The following is a 16,855-nucleotide window of genomic DNA, read 5'->3' on the forward strand; positions in this document are numbered from 1 at the left end:
ACCAGTCACCGCTGACAGCCCAGTGCACCCACCACTCCTTGGTACCTGGAACATCGCCAGAGCAGGATGGTACAAACTACACAATCTAAAGAGTTCTGAGCACAGGTAAGTGGTAGAAAGCACCTGAAATTACCTCATCCTAAGTATGGCCAGAGTGAAAATGTACTGACTGAAGTCAAGGATCTCATGACCCTGCAGTGATCCCAGAGAACCCTGAGCTCTCCTGCATCACAGCATCTCCTCTGCGCTGGGACATCCTTCAGACATCTTGCAACAAACAAACATCACGTAACTGTGGGCACGGACAGATTTCTCGAGTCTCAACAAACTGCGCCCTGAGAAATGCAAATGCAGTAAAGCGAGTAATTTATTTAACTCGAGAGGAAAATTCTGGCCATAGGTACATACATATGCACAAAGCTATAAGGTTTGTGTGTGCAGATCTATTCAAATATTCATAAACACACAAGTATTTGTGTGTTTACAGATCTGTATGTAGGCTTTTAATCATATACCTGTGTGTGTCTATATGTGATTTAACCCCTCTTTTGTAAGCAGAGTGTAACCCTTGACAGCATCAAATCTGCAATTAAGTCACTGTTATAATCACAACCAATCCACTGAATTGCTTTAAATCATTTTGCTAACCAGCTGTTGACTGAGCGTAATTAGAAATAATATATGGAACTTGCGACCTACCTTAATAAATCCTAAATTGCTGCTAAATCAAAACAGTATTAACATGGCATTCTGTGCCACAGGGCGAGTCCCCTGGCAGCTCCGGCTCTGCCGCCCCTGCCGTGGGATGGGGCAGTGCTGGTTTTACCAGAAAAATGCCCAGAAAAGGCAGCTGCCACCTCACCGCTTCTGCGCAGAGCAAGGGAGCGAGGCAGCCAGTTTTTCTCAACCCTACTGCTTTATTCAATAGTCGCTCATCCTACACAAGTACAAACACAACATGGCCCAAAAGGCTACAAAGTTATACAAAACAAAACAAAAAAAAATCTTTATAGTATTGACTGTACAACAGGTGGTAAATTCTTTGCCTTTCCCTATGTGAACCCCAGTTACTCCAGCCAGCATCACGGTCTGGAGTCTCCCTCTCTGCCTTGCGGTTTCCAGGGGGTTGATGCTCAGTCGCTAATTTGAGATTTGCAAAAGCAGAAGCACTTACAGCGTTTCACTGGGAGGTTGTGTAGGAAGTTTTTACCAAAACCCATTAAGAAAAGGTGAAAGAAATCATTTACAGGGGCAGCTACAAACCAGTTGTTAAGATTTCCAGCTTCTTTTCTAAAGTATCACATTCACAGCGCTGGAACATTGTTTCTGTGGTGATCGCCTGGTATATGCATTACAGAAGAGCTTAATCTGCAGAAGGAGCTTACGCTGCAGAAAGTGATTATCTGTTCGGGAATTGCAATAAAGCGACAACTCGGTATTTAAGTCGCTGGCAGATCTGGACTTCAGCTGCTCTGAAAAATCCTGTGCTGGCACCTAAAGATCAAGTTAAATGTCTCCCTGTCTTACAATACAGGGTTTCTGAAATAGCTCAAGATTTACATGCTCATCTGTACAGCGTGCTAAGCGTTTAGAAATCACCAAGTGGCAGCCTGCTAACGGGAGAAAGAGAGGCTGTAACATTTTTCCTTCTATTTAACTGGAAAAGATGTTTTTGCAGCCTCTAAAATCAAAGCCATTTTTAAATAATTTCAATTCAATGCCAGGAAACTTGAAGCCCCACAGCAAAGACTATCTACTGGCCAGGAAATGTTGCTCTCTCCTCTTAGGTTGCCTTCACTGCCAGGATTCTCTCTCTCACTCCTCCTCACCCAGACCCATTATGAAAAAAGGTACAATATTTAGTCTGATGGGATTTAAGTTAAAAAATAAAAAGCTGTCCAGTCTTTTTGCTTTATCGTGAGGAGTTTGAGCTGGAGCGGCTGCGATGGCGCCTTCGTCCAGGAGATCTGGATCTTGACCGCCGGCGAACAGGGGATCTGCGCCTCGGAGACCGAGACCTGATGGAGGAGAAAGCTTGCGTTAGGAGACAAGAGCAACATAAAGTTGAGAGAATGACAAATATCCCAAGAACAGACAAGAATCTTGTCTTCTTCCTTAAGCAAAACAAGCTTGAGTTCATTCTACATCAGACCCTCCCTCACCTGAAAGGTCAGCTTCGACTCCTGAAATTCAGCAATATTCAGGGAAAGGATTTATACAAACCCTTTCAAACCACAGGGACATTTCTTAGAGGAAGTCTAACTCTAAAGAAATCGTTAAGCTTCAAGCTCTTCAGTACTACAATCAATCTGTACAGCCTCCAGTATGACACTGAAGTTCCAGGCAGAGAATATTAACAGAGCCTGAAAGGGACAGTAGAAGTTAGACTAGGGAAGAAAACAAACAACAGGGAGGGAACTGCCAAATGTAGCATTTGCCAGACCTCAATGAAAAGCATGTTTAAAGAAGGACCAACAGCCAGTGGATCTTGTGTCATGTTACCTAGTTCTCATTTTTAAACCTGGAGTTCATACGCTGTTCAGCAACCAAGTGGTTCAAACAGGAGCCGCTTTTTACTAGTGACAAGAGTCTAAGCAGATTTCCAAGACAGAGGAGCCCACCTAGATGACGAGGAAGACTCCAAAAGATTATCTGAGCACGTTCAGGCAGCCCCAAGTCACACAACAGGCACGTGCCTGTCAGGTCACAACTTAGGTTCAGTGTACTCTGCTCACCTGATACAGGACAGCTTTTTGGTCGTGCCCATTCACACAAGTAAGGGAGGGAGGTGCGAGGGCTTCAAAAAAGCAAGCAGCTGGAGCAGGCTGCCAAAAGCATTCTGCCAGCCAGAAGTCCATTCCCACTTCACCTCAAAGCGTTTATGTGGAAGGGACTCCACGGATCAGGCTCGAAAGCATCTGGCACTTCCCACAGATGCCATCCAGGGTGTAGACCAGAGCCGGTCACCCTGGTGCTAAGGAGTTAAGAAGCACAATCCAAGCTCAACTGATGCCCAAAAGGCGTTACTGTCATTTGGAGCAAAGAGTCAAGTCCAACAGGAATAAATTGTCCCCATGCCGAGTCGTTCAGTGATAACATGTTAGTACACTGAGAAGGAAACACAAATTGTCACAGCTCTCACCTTCTCCTCATACGAGGGGGAGACCTGCGCCACATGGGCGGTGGCGGCAGCATCCTCCTGGGTGGGCTAAAGCGTCTGGGAGGTGGCCGAGGTCGTGGTGCCAGCACAGCTGTGGCAGTGATCTCCTGACCATCAATCTGGCCTTTTTAGGATATCACAGAAACAGGAAGAAGTAAGTATTTTCCAACACTAACATCTACACGTCATGTTACTGCAACTCAGAGCTTTGTCACAATGAACTTAAGCATGAAGCAGCTTACAGTCCTATTAACACCACCCGCTCAGGGACTATTTTGACAAAGTCCACACACAAACAAAACTACTTAATCTAATATCCCATCAAAGTGCAATTAAGTTGTTAACTAGGAAAGATTTTCACAGAAACTTAAAGAATTGTATTAGTTTGCTTTGAAAAACACATGATTTTTAATAGTTCTGTGATGTTTTGGACCCGAACCACACAAAAGCCAAAGTCAGTTTGGCTGAAAACAGACAGTATTGCTGATCAGTTCCCCAAAGGCTTCCTCATCACCTCTAACTCACTTTTAAACCAAACTCATCTGCTCCAAAGATTTTTAAAAGCATCCAGCCTCCTTGCAGCATTTGGTACCTACCTCCATCCATGTGTTTCAGGGCTTTCTCAGCATCATCTGGGTTCTCAAACTCCACATAAGCATAACCTTTAGAGAGGTGTGGATTTAGCCTGTCAACTGGCATGTCAATCATTTTAATCTTTCCGTAAGTGGAAAAAATTTCCATGATGTGATCCTGCAGAGAAAGAGTAAGTCTTAAGGACATGGACCACACTTACTGACCAGGCCTGGCTGGCACAGAGCAGTAAATCCACAGCACTAGAGTAGCTTTAAATCAGTGTCACCATCAGGAAGAGACATATTTCCTTGGCCAGATGTGGAAAGGATTACCACTGCTTTGTTGTCTATTCAGTTCCTCCTTAGATTGTTCCAAACCTTCAGTTCTAGCCGCATTACTGCTGCATGCATGCTGCAAGGCTACAAAAACACAACTAGTGTGAAAATCCTCTTGGAGAGCTGAAAAGGGACCTTATACCCTCAGCTGAAAACCCTTAAGGTACAACTGTTAATATATTTTTTAAAACTTTTTTTCAGCACCCTAAACCTTTTTACCTCTGAAGACCTTTAAACTATATTCTAGCAAAGACAACTCAAGCCAGTCCAGCTCTCTTCAGATCCTTTATCAAGAATCTCCAGATATCCTTACTGCCTCCAAGGTCATTTCAGGTATTGTCCCAGTCTGTAGAGTTTTCTTCCTCGTAAGGGGGGACACCAGGTCTGGAATACTGACAAAGCAGACAGACCTCTAAAGCACTATACAGTCTCAAAAGCCTGCACTGTATTTGACAGGAAAACCATACCAAAATTTTCCTTACTAATCAATTTGGACACAAAGCACAAATTTCAAACAGCAACACCTTGGCAGCACTCTAGCAAAAACAAGTTTTGAGAACTCTAAAAGAGCCACTGACATGTCCTCACTGAAGATACACAAGCTTGATATTCCAGGGGAGCAGGCCCTTACCTTGGTCACGTTTCTAGTGAGCCTTCCAACATGTACTTTTGTAGGTCTGGGTGACGGGCTCCGTCTCTTTCGCTCCTTTTCATCTCTCTTGGGTGGCTTGGACCTCATTTTGACAACAGAAAATGTTTACAGTTTGCAGGGAGCACACAAGACGAAACCAAGAAGCCAGTCATTACCACATAATGAAAAAGTAACATTTTTCTTGGGAGGACATCTTTTTTCTGAAGAAGTTATAGGTTAGGGCATGTTGGTGTGGTGGTGGTGGGGTGTTCCACTTAGAAACACCTCAGGATTTGCATTTGCCTTGTCTGCTTTTGCTTTAGAACCTTCTGGAATGAGAGCCTTTTCCTGTGAATGTTCAACGTTACTGCAACTGGGGTAACAAACACAGAATTTACCAAAAATTTCTATAGAGTTCTTGGACACAGCTAAAGAATTTCCCAGGTGTTAAAAAATATTCTTTGCTTCAACAATTAAAAGTGGCAAAATGAGGACATAAACACCAAAGCATACTATAACCAGGCAAATTAATGGATCCAATGATTTGTGTTTCTATATCTTCTGTTTATTACAGAGGTCCAGAAATATCATGGTTAAAAAAATAAAATAAAATAAAATGAAATAGCTGCATATCACAATTTATTTGTAGGTGGTTTTGTGTGTTTTGGTTTGTTTTCTGGTTTTTGTTTGTTCAGGGGTTTTTTTAACCTGGAATGTAATTTTAATCTGTAAAAAATTCAGTATGCAGAAAGTTGATATTTGTGCTTCTTCTTAATCTTATTATCCATAAATTGAAGGATATACTAAAAAACCCCAACACACTGGTTTATAATACTTCAGTAGATTTTATCAGCCTTCAGCAACTTACCTAAAGAATTATCCAAAGGAAGAATTGCATGGACATCAACATAGTTTGATTCCTACCTTTACAGAAAAATGCTTTCTTTGCCCCCTATTTTGGGTTTTGTTTTGTTTTTTGGTTTTTAATACATAAGAATATACATTTACACCATTTTCAGCCCTGTTTTTTTCTGTTAGTCTTGCCTGTAATTTACAGGAACCAAAGAGCTTTACTCTGATCTAGTGCTCATATATGCTCATACTATTGGGGAAATATTGACTAAAACTGACTCTACAAAATATAGTATGTAAAAAACCCCACTCTTTAAAACGAGGTTTTCAATCTCACTTTTTACAGGGCACGTGTTTTGATTGTAAGCAAAAGGAGCACACTCATTCTAACAAAATTCAGATCTCTAAGTTACGGAAAAGAAAATGGTCCCCAGAAAAAAAAAAAATCTACTCCAACCATGATCTTGTATTCCACACAGAAATTAAGTTGCCATCTGGTAATCCCTAGGAGGCAAGCAAAACTCACTTGGAGCGGGAGCGTCTCCTGTTGTCATGTCTCCGTCGAGAGGGACTTGGAGATCCAGAGGAGCTGCTGGAACTGGAACTGCGTGAGGTGCTGGAGCTCCCAGAGCGGCTTGAGGCAGAAGAGGAGCTGGAGCCACTGCTAGAACCAGTGCTGGAACTGGACCCTGAACTGGAAGTTGAGCTGGAACGGGACCTGTCAGGAAGATGTTGGGGGTCAGAATAAAAATGAGTGGAGTGCCCAGAAAAAGAATGACTGAAAAACTTCAAATAATTCCAGAGAGAGCAACTGCTAGAACAATGAAAACTGATGATCCACATCTAACTAGACAGGCAAAGGAAATTCATACCTAAAAAAATAAACTCTGCAGTTTTGTCTAACTTAAATGTGACTAACACAGTGCAAGCTTTCCACAAGTCCATGACACGGGGAACAAAATGTACCAGAAATCAAGCTGGTCGTTTCTGTAAACACTGTAGTTTGTTACTACCTGTAAAAGTAACTACCTGGTACTGCTGCTCCCACTGGAAGCACTGCGTCTTTTGCGTGTCTTATCTCGACCACGATCCTTTTCACCCGATTCCTTAGTGGATGCTTTGTCCTTGGACCGGTCCTTCGATTTCTCTTCAGACCTATCCTTACGCTTGGTTGGTGAGGGAGCCCTTCAAGAACAAATTGCATGAGACATTGTTTAATAGAGAAAAACACACACAACAGAAAACCCACACCCCAACAAAGAACAGAACAGCAACACAAAACATGGAATTTCAAATGTAACTCAAGATCACCATAACTGCAGAGTTAAAGCACTAGGCAAGTTTGGACTTTTTAGGAAAAGGAAAGTATTTTACATTACAGAGCAGTTTTGAAGAAGACAGCTCTAGCATACATAAATTCTCACATAGAGAAATTCACGCAGAAAGAGGGACATTTTCAATTCCTCACCCTCACTGGGAGAGCCCTACTACCCTGTAATACCCCCAGTTTGTTAAGCCTAGAAAATTCGGACAGAATGATTACCTAGTGCTGGATTTTTTATTATTTTCTTTGAGTCCTAGCAAACTCTTCTTTTTCAATCCTGATAACTCCATTTCCCCTTCGGAGGCGTCCAAAGCAGCACCGAATGGGCCTCACTTATCTCAAATCTCACTTCTAACTCCTCGATTCTCAGAACCGATACCTAATCGAGTGCAATAAACTCCAAAGAACAGCCTAGTGACAAGACAAAAGGGTTTAGAAACAAGAAATTAACAGACAGGCATAAAACAACAAACTCGCTTTGCAACAATGGCAGCAAACTGGGCATCAAATGACTTGTACACAGAAATTCAGCCATACACACTGTTAGATGGCTGCACACAGCCACCCTCGATGCCAGCCTGCACTGGCACCATGTGCCTCATGTAAAAGTCTGGGCCCATGTTTAAAGCATCATTTTGACATTCACAGAAGTACAAAAGATCTTAGTTATCCAAGCAGACAGCGGACATCCATTTTCTCTGCAAGATGCCCATGCAGCTCATGCCTCCTGACAAGCCTTGTCTCCAGAGGAGCAAGCACTGGTTTTCTCCAATTTGTGCTACAGAACATCTATTTGTCAGGAAGAAAGGGTTGCTGAGAACAAAACTCCACACTGAATTATGGTTGCTTTCAGCCTTGACAAGCTGCTTTCAAAGCTCTGTCAGTCTTGAAAAGACCAGATTAAAGGGCCCAGTTTGCTGCACTGCTGCAACAGCAGATTCTACTTTAACTTCTTAGCAGAAAGTCTAAACTGGATTCTGACCTCATCTAGCCCAAATTAGTTCCCTCTTTACTCTAGATCCAAAGGGAGACAAATTTAACACTGAAATACTGGCCATTAGCTGAATTCCAGATGTTGCCCATGAGAGGGCTGCATCCATCACATATTCTGCAATGTCTAAACACACTGTTGCATTTTGACTATTCCACATGGATTAACATCCACATTACAAAGCTGCTTCCAACATGTGTTTCAATAACCACTAAAAGAGTGAGGCAGATTTGATTTGCTGTAACACCCATCATCTCTCTATGAATGAAACATTCAGGAAATGGAGTGGGCACAAGCATGTCTGAACCGCCAGCTTATATGAAGTGGCATTGAATATTCACAGTTCTGCATGATGTTGGAAACATCTCTATCTCCACATTCATCACAGGGCAATATTAGTTAATTAGAAAAAAAAAAAAATCCACCTGTCTAGCTCAGTGCATCCAACAGTCTTGTTGCTTCTGTGCTTCTGGTGTCAGATTCTGGTAAGCAATTATTTTATTGACTAAATTGAAATGAAATTTACATTTGGGAAGAGATTACTTCTGAACAGCTGAACTCAAATACCTGATTTTCAGCTTCACGGTCTTCCCTAATACAACAACTCCAAAAAGCAACACAAATGAACATTCGCCAACCCAGCTCTCTGCAGACCCAGAAGCCAAGAAACACCCATGCTTTTTGCATGGAAAACAGGAAACCCATAACACAAATGTGACACCAGCAGGGTTTGCTGGGAGAGGAAATGTCTTCTCCAACACCAGTGGCGGTAAGCAAGCAGTCTATGGACTGGCCCGTAGGTGCTGCAAGGTCACTAAGAAAAGCAAACCTGTGTATATCATTCAGCTGTATGGATTTCTAACCAGCTCCACGCTTCTAGTGTCAACTGTGAGGGGGCTGCAGTTCAAAACTTGAAAGCCACTGCACGAGACCAGCTGACTAGTTTGGAAGAACAGAACAATTTCTGGACTCACAAGACCAAAAAACTTGACATTTTCCTTTCTCACCTTCCTTCTCCTAAATATACCATAGTCAGGTTTGTGTTATCTCTTCCTAAACACCAACTTCTCCTGCATCTGTGGACTATCACAGTGATGATGCTATCAGCTCAGCCGTGCACGACTGTCTGTTATCATCTGATAGCTGGCTCTGGTTTTACCCCACTGGAAGATGGGACCAGAGAGAGCCCAGATGAAGACCAGCACATGCTTTGTTGTTATCCAGCCTGCTGCTGGAGTAGCAGGGCATACTTCAGTTTAACAGGTATCACTCCAGCACCGCTCATCAGGACAGACACTTACTATACCAGTTAGCTACAAGATATTCACACATTCGCCAGACTTCTGTACAATGGCACAAGCAGCATTTAAGTAGCCTCCAAATTAACCAGCATTTTCTCTCCGTCAAAATATCTATATCTTTCTCAAGAATGCCACTTGCATAGCTTACTTTGGTTGGAAACCTCAGCCTAGAGACCCAGCCTGTGGGCACTTTCAATTGTATGGGTTCAGACATTCACCGGAAGATGTGGAAAGAATAAAATTATGGTCTTCACACAAGGGTGTATAACAAAGCATTTCTAACTGATATACTTCTTTCCTACAACCAAGAAAACTCTTAATCCCTAACAAGTCAATCTTTTCGCAGCACCCACCCCAAACCAGAAAGTCTAAGAGCAATCTACACAGCCAAAACATTCATTTCACACACACACCTCTCTGCTTTAAGCATCTGATTTGCACCCTTTGAGAGCTGCAATTCTGCATCAAAGGAAGCAAACTCAGCTCTCCCTCAGACTTCCTGCACAACTACAGGCAAGTCCTTTAACGGCAGTTTGCTTCAGATCCTCATTTGGAAAATGGGGAATCATTTCCTCGTGCGAGGAGAGGGCTGAATGCTCTGCCGTTCTTCGCAGAGTTACGGCCGCTCGCCCAAGCTAAGTGCGGCGAGCAGGGCCAGAGGAGCGCGGGGGCAGCTCCGCATCCCGGTTCGCAGGCCATGGGGTACGTTAGGGCTCTGGGCGGACCGAGAGCTTGTCGCTGCTGAGCGCACCGTACGTGTTGCCATACTACCAGCGAAGCCAAGGCGCGGGCTGAGGAACAGGGAGAGAAAAGCACAGACCAAGCACAGAGTCGGATCAGAGCAGGGCCCGCACCCCGAGGCCCGCGCCGCCTCCGCCAGGCCCGGCGCCGCCGGCCCGCCCGCCCCCGGGCCCACACAGCGCTCCTCCCGCCGCCCTGTCCGCGGGAAGCGCCGAGACCCTCGGTCCAGGGTTCCCCTCCAGGCCCCGGCCCGGCCCCGCCCGGCCCCTCCCCGGCCAGCCTCCCTCCCTCCCCGCCCCCGGGCGCGGTAGGCCGCAGCGCCGCGGCCCCATCCCTGACCCTTGCCCCGCCATCTCCTCCTCCTCAGCGGCTCCGGCGCTTTCCCCCCGACACCCCCGCGCGGCGGCGGGACCGCTCCGCGCCGCGGCCGGGCCGGATGGACGCCGATCCCCCGCGGCCGCAGCCCCCGCCCCGGCCCCACTCACATCCTCGGCGCCCGCCACAGCCGCCGCTCCGGCCCCGTCGCGCGCGATCGACGCAGCGCGGGCGGGAAGGGGCGCAGCGCGGCGCGCACTGATGGCGTCACATGCCGAGGGAGGGGAAGTAGGCGGGGAGAGGGGTAGGCGTGTCCGGGCGTGTTTAAAGGGACAGGGCGGGAGCGGGACAGCCGGGCTGGCTTCACGGTAGTAGTAACAATAGTAATAGTAATAGTAATAATAGCAGCAGCCAGGGCTTCAACTCTTGACTTTCCATGATTAAAAGTTTCTTCTCTCTCAGCTGTAGCAAAGCTATAATGATCTGAAACCCATGCACACCGTTATTCTCATGTCCCTCCTATCTCTGAGGGTGATCAGGTGAGTTCGCTGAACCAGCAGAGAAATACTACCACTGTGAAAAAAAAAAAAAAAAAGAAGAATTTTCCTGCCAGTTGTCTCCTGAAGCAGCTCCAGCAGAGCTGAGAGCAGCAGGGCAGCCCCAGGGTGCCGGGGGGCTGATCTCTCAGTGACTGCTGGCAGTCGGCAGAACTAAGCCTTAAGGCCGAGCCTGAGCAAGAAGAGACCTCCGTACATGTCATTTGAGGGCACAAGCAGAGGTGGGAACAGGTCAGAGCATGCGTCTGCTTCAGAGCAAATGGCACCACCATGACCTTCTGCTGTGTGCCAGCAGCTCAGCCTGGCGCTGGGCAGCCCCATCGCCGCTGCAGTCCTGAGCAGGGAGCTGGTGCTTCCAGGTCTGGGTGGGACCTCTAAGGACAGCACTGCTGCCTCCTCTGACACTGGGGCCATCAGCCACGACTGAGCTGTGGTCTGGAACGGGATGGACAGCAGGTCTGCACTCTGAGACGGCGAAGGTGATGCTGCTCCTCACCATCCTGGAGCAAGGCTGCCCCGAAAGAGTTAAGAGGAGGGCTCCTCCTTCCCAGCACATAAGTCTCCTCCTGGGCCACCTTCCCAGCAGCCTTTGCTGGCTCTGCCCCAAACAAACAAAGAGGGCAGGAGCTTTTCAAACAGCAGCCTCCCAAAAAGTTGGCTGCTGCAAAGCTGGACTGTGCTGGGACCCTGGCTGGCCACAGCCACTGGAGGATGCAGCAGTGGCAGCAAGTTGGTGCCGTCGCCTAGGAGGATCCTGGCAGTCGTCTTTAGTCCCTGTACGTGGATGCTCTGCCTGTTTGCTTCTCTGCATTAAGCTGGTTTGGGTGCTGGGAGCGTGATGGGGAAGGAAACTTCTCGCAGTGGTAGTTTGATGGGGGTGTGAGCAGCAGGGAGGGGTGGCAGGAGGCTGGGGTTGGTGAGGTCCTGTGGCCCACAGCCATCCCACGCTTGGTGGGTGCTGCTCGGCATGCAGACCAGGGACACGCTCAGGCGGGGATGCAGAGGTCTGGTGCTGCGCTGAGATTCAGTGTCGGAGTGGGGAGTGGTGTGCCTGATCTGAAACACTGTCCTCGGGCTGCTTCTCGAACTCAGAAACCTGCCCAGCAACTTCACAGCAGAGGTGCAGACCCTCTTTAGACATCATCCATGTGCTGATAGACTGCTGGGTGGTGGATTTAAGGCAGCAATCACAAAGCTCCTTCAGCCAACACGCCAAAGATGCGCAGAACAGGAAAGAACAGAGCTCCATGAATGCTGCTTTTGGATCTTGCTTCTGTGTTTTTCTGTCCTCTGATTCCTGCCCCTCCTGCGTTAGAGAGAGGTTAGATGTGTGTCTGGCTTCAGAGAACATGGGCTGTGTAGCTTCTTTAGAGGAACGGCAGGATGGGAGATTTGTCTTCTAAGATCTTGGAAACTTTTCATCCTAATGTGTAGTAACAGCCTTGGTTATCTCCACAGAGAGCTGAGATTAACCTGAGTTTCCAGTGGCTGCACTGTCAAGTAGCTCTGTAGAACTGGAACAGCAGAAAAAGGACATTGTTGGGGTTCCTCTCTAACCTGCGGAAGCAGGTGAATTTAGCAGTTTAGCTGAAATACTTTGAGATGGATTAAGTCTTCAGCAACAGTCTCTGCACATCTGGCCTCCCCTCTCTCGAGGTCTGAGGCTGATTCTTGAGGTGCACACCAGCCATGGACAAGCTCAAGAGTTCAGGACTGTCTGCACCAGAATTGCACACATTTGTATTTCAGGGCTCTTAGCCTAAAAACTGTGCCACAATGTTTCTCTGTTTTCTTGTGACACAGAGCATGCCCTAAAGCTGTAGGAATATACCTGCTTATTAGCCTTCCTCAAATGTCCTGGTTCCACCATAAAGAACAAATATCACATCACAATTTGCAGTGATTTATTTGTTTCCTCTTCAGGCATGTGAGAGACGCTCTGTATCATGGGATACAGCAGTCCAGATGGCTGGTAGCAGTCCATGTTGTTAGATAATGTTATTGCTTCCATGAGGCTTGACAAATCCTGCAAAACAGTGATACTGGGTAAAATTGCAGCCTGGGAGAAATGGCCATTCTTCCCTGGCATAGATCTTCCTGCTTTGGCAACATTTCAGCACAGGACATCTCATATTGTTAATCTTCCTCCAAACACAGTACCATTAAACCACATTGCCAGTTCTTTCCAATTACCTGTCTCCGTGGGGCTAAGGATTTCCAGTCTGTACAGCAGTGGAACTGCTATTGAGGTGAAGAGCTAAGAACGAACCATGTCACCTCAAAGCTGTGCTGGGCAGGCTCTGAAACAGGACACAGAGGAAACCCAGTGGAGCATTGCCACACCAGCTCCTTTTGCCCGTCCAGCACAGCTGTGTTCAAAGCAGGGCAAGAAGTAATTTGGTGTTCTCCCAGCAGACTAGCCCCTTCCACAGCATCATTGCCTTCACTCTACTTGAAATGCTTCTTGCTCTGTTGGCTGCAAGAAGCTCTTTTCCATAGCTGAATTAAGTGTAAACCAGCACTGTCCTCCTTGTGCTTCTGGAGGATGTTTTTAATATTTTTTTTCCCATCTGAGCCAGAATGAAAAAGGACTCATCTTGCCAGCTATTGGTAGTGGCTATTTAGAATGCTGTGGGAAAGCAATAAAACCAGTGAGGCTGGATCAGTGTCCCTCCCCAGCTGCTTGCAGCTGCTCCGGCTTCCCAAAGGCACACTGGGGATTGGAGGAGGGCTGGGAACTGGAGGAAAAGAGAATGGTGGGCAAGAGGACCTTGTTGAGGTGCTGCTGGCCACAGGGCCCTGGTCCTCTCGTACCTGCAGCCACAGGCAGCTCAAGGTGATGGATTCCTTGTAGTGTCTCCCCTTGGCATGGAGAAAGCTGGGTATTTCTGACCTTCTCGTCTTGCTCTGCAATTGCAGTGTCTGTAGCTGGGGATGTCTGTTTTTCTATATCCACTCCCCCAGCTCTTATCTACGAAGTCCCTAATACATGTAGCAGGGTGTGGGGAGGCCTTTAGATGTAAACAGATCTGGATCAAAGTACAACCTACATCTGTTGAGTTAACGTCTCTCTCTTTTGCCATGGAAGAAGTAAAATGCAGACAACTCCTGTGTCGAATTAAGTGGCTCTGTTTCTGCCTGTGGCTTTCTGTGGCTGATGTACAACAGTCTCTATGCCTCCTTGGCCAACAAAACAAGTTATTCTCCTTTTCAAGATCCACATGTGTCTGAGGAAGCGTGGTTTGGAAAAGGTTCCTACATCACATCTGCTTGGCAGCCACCACTTGAGATAGCTTCCATTATACATTACTAATCCAAAAAGTGTTTTGCTGTCTCATGGGAATTATTGGAAGCTATCTATTTTGGTGATGTGAAACTGAAAAGTATGTCCTTTAGGCAGCAGTTGCAGTACTGGGCATCCAAGAAACACCTGCAGTGAAGGAAGCTGATTAGAAGTTGGAAAAAACCTCCACCATAGTTGTGTACACACATACATGTGTATGTATACAGACATATAGGTATATCCACATATAGGTATAAGTATATATGTGCATATACACACGGCTCCAAGCACTGTCCCTCCTGACCTGGCCCCGCCATGATGCCTGCAGCGAGGAAAGGGGCTGGTCCCGCCACGCTGCTTTTCTCTGGGTGCGACCCAAAGCAGACACGTGTGCAGGGACCGTACCAGCAGCGCAGTCCCTGCTACACCCACCCATGCGTACGCAGTGGGTTTGAACAGGTCCTGAGCCACCGTCCCTTAGCTGACAGCACCAGCCAAAGCTGTGAGCATGGGGAGAAAAGGGAAGCACAGGAGGTACAGGCATTATGTTTGTAGTTTTACCTTCTTTAAAACTGCTGTACAAATGGTTGCCTTTGCTTCTCCCAAAGGTACAGGACAGCATCATCTCCAGACCCAAGAGGCAGGTTCTGCAGCACCAACAGTTTCCATGCAGTAGCTGTCAACATGGGCATCCCTGGTTCTGCTCAACATAACCTTCCAGACCATCAAGGAGACACGGGGCTCCAGTAAGGACCTGCCAGCCTTGCCGGGACTCACACTGAGCTCCCTGGGACACTGAGCTTCTGCTCAATATTCTGACTGCTCCCGATTCCTCACGGTGCTGCTGGCAGGCAGGAATCCATGTCCAGTTTGGGACACTGGGCAGAGCCGAGCCCGTTACCATCCTCTGCACCCTCGGCAGACCCAGGGACTGGGCTGGATCCCCTGTTCCGAGGGGTCTCTGTGTGAGTGAGGGACGGGTTTCAGGCTGTCCTGAGTCGCTCTGGTGGGAAGAGCTGCCTCCTTCCTCCTCTGTGGCTGGGAACCAGGTCACTGCTGGCAGGTGGGATGGTGCTGAGGGGCTCCACGGCTGGTTCCAGCAGCCTGGCAGCAGAGCACTAGCAGAGCCTGAGCACCATTGTGGGGCTCTGTGCTGCCTGGGAGTGGCTGCACTCCGGGCATGTAGGTGCCAGCACGGGACGGTGCCGGGAGCGATGGGTCGGCTGGATGACCATGCCAAGAGGAGGATTGTGGAGCTGCGCAGGGCAGGGCTGAGCTTCCGCAAGATCAAGAAGGTGCTGGAGCTGGACGATATCCGGGTGACGCCGCAAGCTGTGTACCTCTTCCTCAAGAGGAAGAGCGTGGAGCCAGGGTCTATGGCAGCTGGCTGGGATGGGGACCAGCCCTGGCCCCTGCAGCGGGGGCGTGAAGCTGAGCCACCTGAGCCCCCATGGGCCCGACCCCCAGCAATGCCCAGTGGGGACCCCGCCAGCAGCCAAGACACCAAGGAAGGCATCCAGATTGTTAGCGTGACCTCGCTCTGCAAGGACGGTGGGCAGCTTGGGGAGGCCCTGCCTGTGGGACTGCCCTCCAGGAACGGTAAGGGCTGGCTCCCCTTGGGGGGTCACCACCATGGCCACCCCCTAGCAGTGCAGGGCCTCCTTTTGAGGCATTACTCTCGCTGTCCCTTGCAGGCAATGATGGCTTCACAGGCACACCCTCGGCTCTGGGGGGCCCAGCCACGCCCCTGCAACCCCTGCCCAGCCGAGGGCAGCTGGTCACACCCCCCGCCAGGAACCCAGACCCGATGGTGAAGAAGAAGATCGTGGACAGGGCTGTCCTCCTGCAAGAAAAGGTAGGGTGCTAGGTGGCATGGTTGGACAGGACCCCCAGAAACGGAAGGGGTGGAAAGAAAAACCCAGGATACGCTATTTCTGTCCCTGCAGAGAGCAAACACAGGCTGACCAGCACAGGCAGCCTGGCTGACATGCAGCAGCACCCACCACCGGTCAGCTAAGCACGTACCGACAGCATGCGGGGCAACATGGAGCTCCTGCGGAGCAGCGGCACAGGGGCTGGGTGGGGATGAAGAGCACCCCAGGGTGCAGTGAGTTCTAGAGGTGCACAACAAGGTGGTGGCTTTCTCTCCTACCTTATAGCTAAGTGCAGAAGAAATCCTTCTCTTGCTAATCGCCATTAAAGGAGCAGCTGATAACATTTTACCTTCGCTTCTCTCCTGCCTCCCACTACTCCAGGTCAAAGATGCCAGTACTCAGACTGCCCTGCTGAATCCCACGATTCCTGGAAATCAAAACCTTGCTTGGGGTGGACCAGTGTTTCCCCCTGCTCCCAGTTCCCACACCATTGCTGAAAAGTTGGATGCTGTACAGACAGAGATCCAGAAGCTGAGCCAGGCCCTGCACGCGGTGCTGGAGAGGCAATGCTGCCTGGAGCGCCAGCAGGAGCAGCAGCAGCGGCTGCAGCAGGAGATGCTGATGACGCTGCAGCAGCTCAGCTCCACCGTGAGCCACGGCACAGTGCCGGCCAACCAGCCCTGTGTCCCCTTCAGTGGTATGGTTGAGCCCTCTCCCACTGTGCCCAACTTCAGCCAGTTCAAGATGGAGCTCATCTGACCTCACACAACGCCAGCGTGATCTAGCAGTGCTGCACTCATGGCAGGATGAAGCCACGAAGAACCACCAACTTGCAGCAGCTGTGCCAGCTGCCTAAGGATTATGTGGGACACCCAGCAGAGAAGGTCACTGGTGCCTCATGTTTTCAGCCCTGTTGAC

General features: G+C 48.4%; 2 protein-coding genes across 4 annotated transcripts; one reads left to right on the forward strand and one right to left on the reverse strand.

Moving 5' to 3' along the window:
• Positions 1-897: 897 nt before the first annotated feature.
• On the reverse strand, positions 898-10,483 carry RNPS1 (RNA binding protein with serine rich domain 1). Of its 3 annotated transcripts, XM_082064990.1 has the most exons (8): positions 10,394-10,483; positions 7,095-7,286; positions 6,581-6,736; positions 6,078-6,269; positions 4,700-4,802; positions 3,757-3,910; positions 3,143-3,284; positions 898-2,018 (listed from the first exon to the last, which is right to left on the reverse strand). In XM_082064990.1, exons 2-8 carry the CDS (start codon positions 7,163-7,165, stop codon positions 1,913-1,915), a joined length of 924 nt encoding a protein of 307 aa, XP_081921116.1. In that variant the 5' UTR covers positions 7,166-7,286; positions 10,394-10,483; the 3' UTR covers positions 898-1,912. The 3 variants fall into 3 exon arrangements, with proteins under 3 accessions (XP_081921116.1, XP_081921118.1, XP_081921117.1); XM_082064992.1 differs by lacking the exon at positions 7,095-7,286 and having other exon boundaries at positions 10,394-10,479; XM_082064991.1 differs by lacking the exons at positions 7,095-7,286; positions 10,394-10,483 and adding an exon at positions 10,248-10,372.
• Positions 10,484-10,681: 198 nt separating this feature from the next.
• LOC309445461 (uncharacterized protein) lies at positions 10,682-16,696 on the forward strand (the record flags this gene model as incomplete). The annotated part of the gene is made up of 4 exons (XM_082064298.1): positions 10,682-11,556; positions 14,672-15,662; positions 15,758-15,918; positions 16,319-16,696. The coding sequence occupies exons 2-4, from the start codon at positions 15,278-15,280 to the stop codon at positions 16,694-16,696; spliced, it is 924 nt and encodes a 307-aa protein (XP_081920424.1). The 5' UTR covers positions 10,682-11,556; positions 14,672-15,277.
• Between the last annotated feature and the right edge of the window lie 159 nt (positions 16,697-16,855).

Source organism: Streptopelia decaocto (genome assembly GCF_964273445.1).
Source record: "Streptopelia decaocto genome assembly, chromosome: 13".
NCBI classification, from domain to species: Eukaryota; Metazoa; Chordata; class Aves; order Columbiformes; family Columbidae; genus Streptopelia; species Streptopelia decaocto.

What these genes read in the sequence shown, in the direction of transcription:
- RNPS1 (XM_082064990.1), bottom strand. Translation starts at nt 7,165, where the DNA reads ATGGAGTTATCAGGATTGAAAAAGAAGAGTTTGCTAGGACTCAAAGAA. An exon ending in AATAAAAAATCCAGCACTAG is followed by an intron (nt 6,737 to 7,094) that starts GTAATCATTCTG and finishes TTGTTCTTGAAG; the next exon opens with GGCTCCCTCACCAACCAAGC. An exon ending in CCCCCTCGTATGAGGAGAAG is followed by an intron (nt 2,019 to 3,142) that starts GTGAGAGCTGTG and finishes CTCCTCCATCAG; the next exon opens with GTCTCGGTCTCCGAGGCGCA.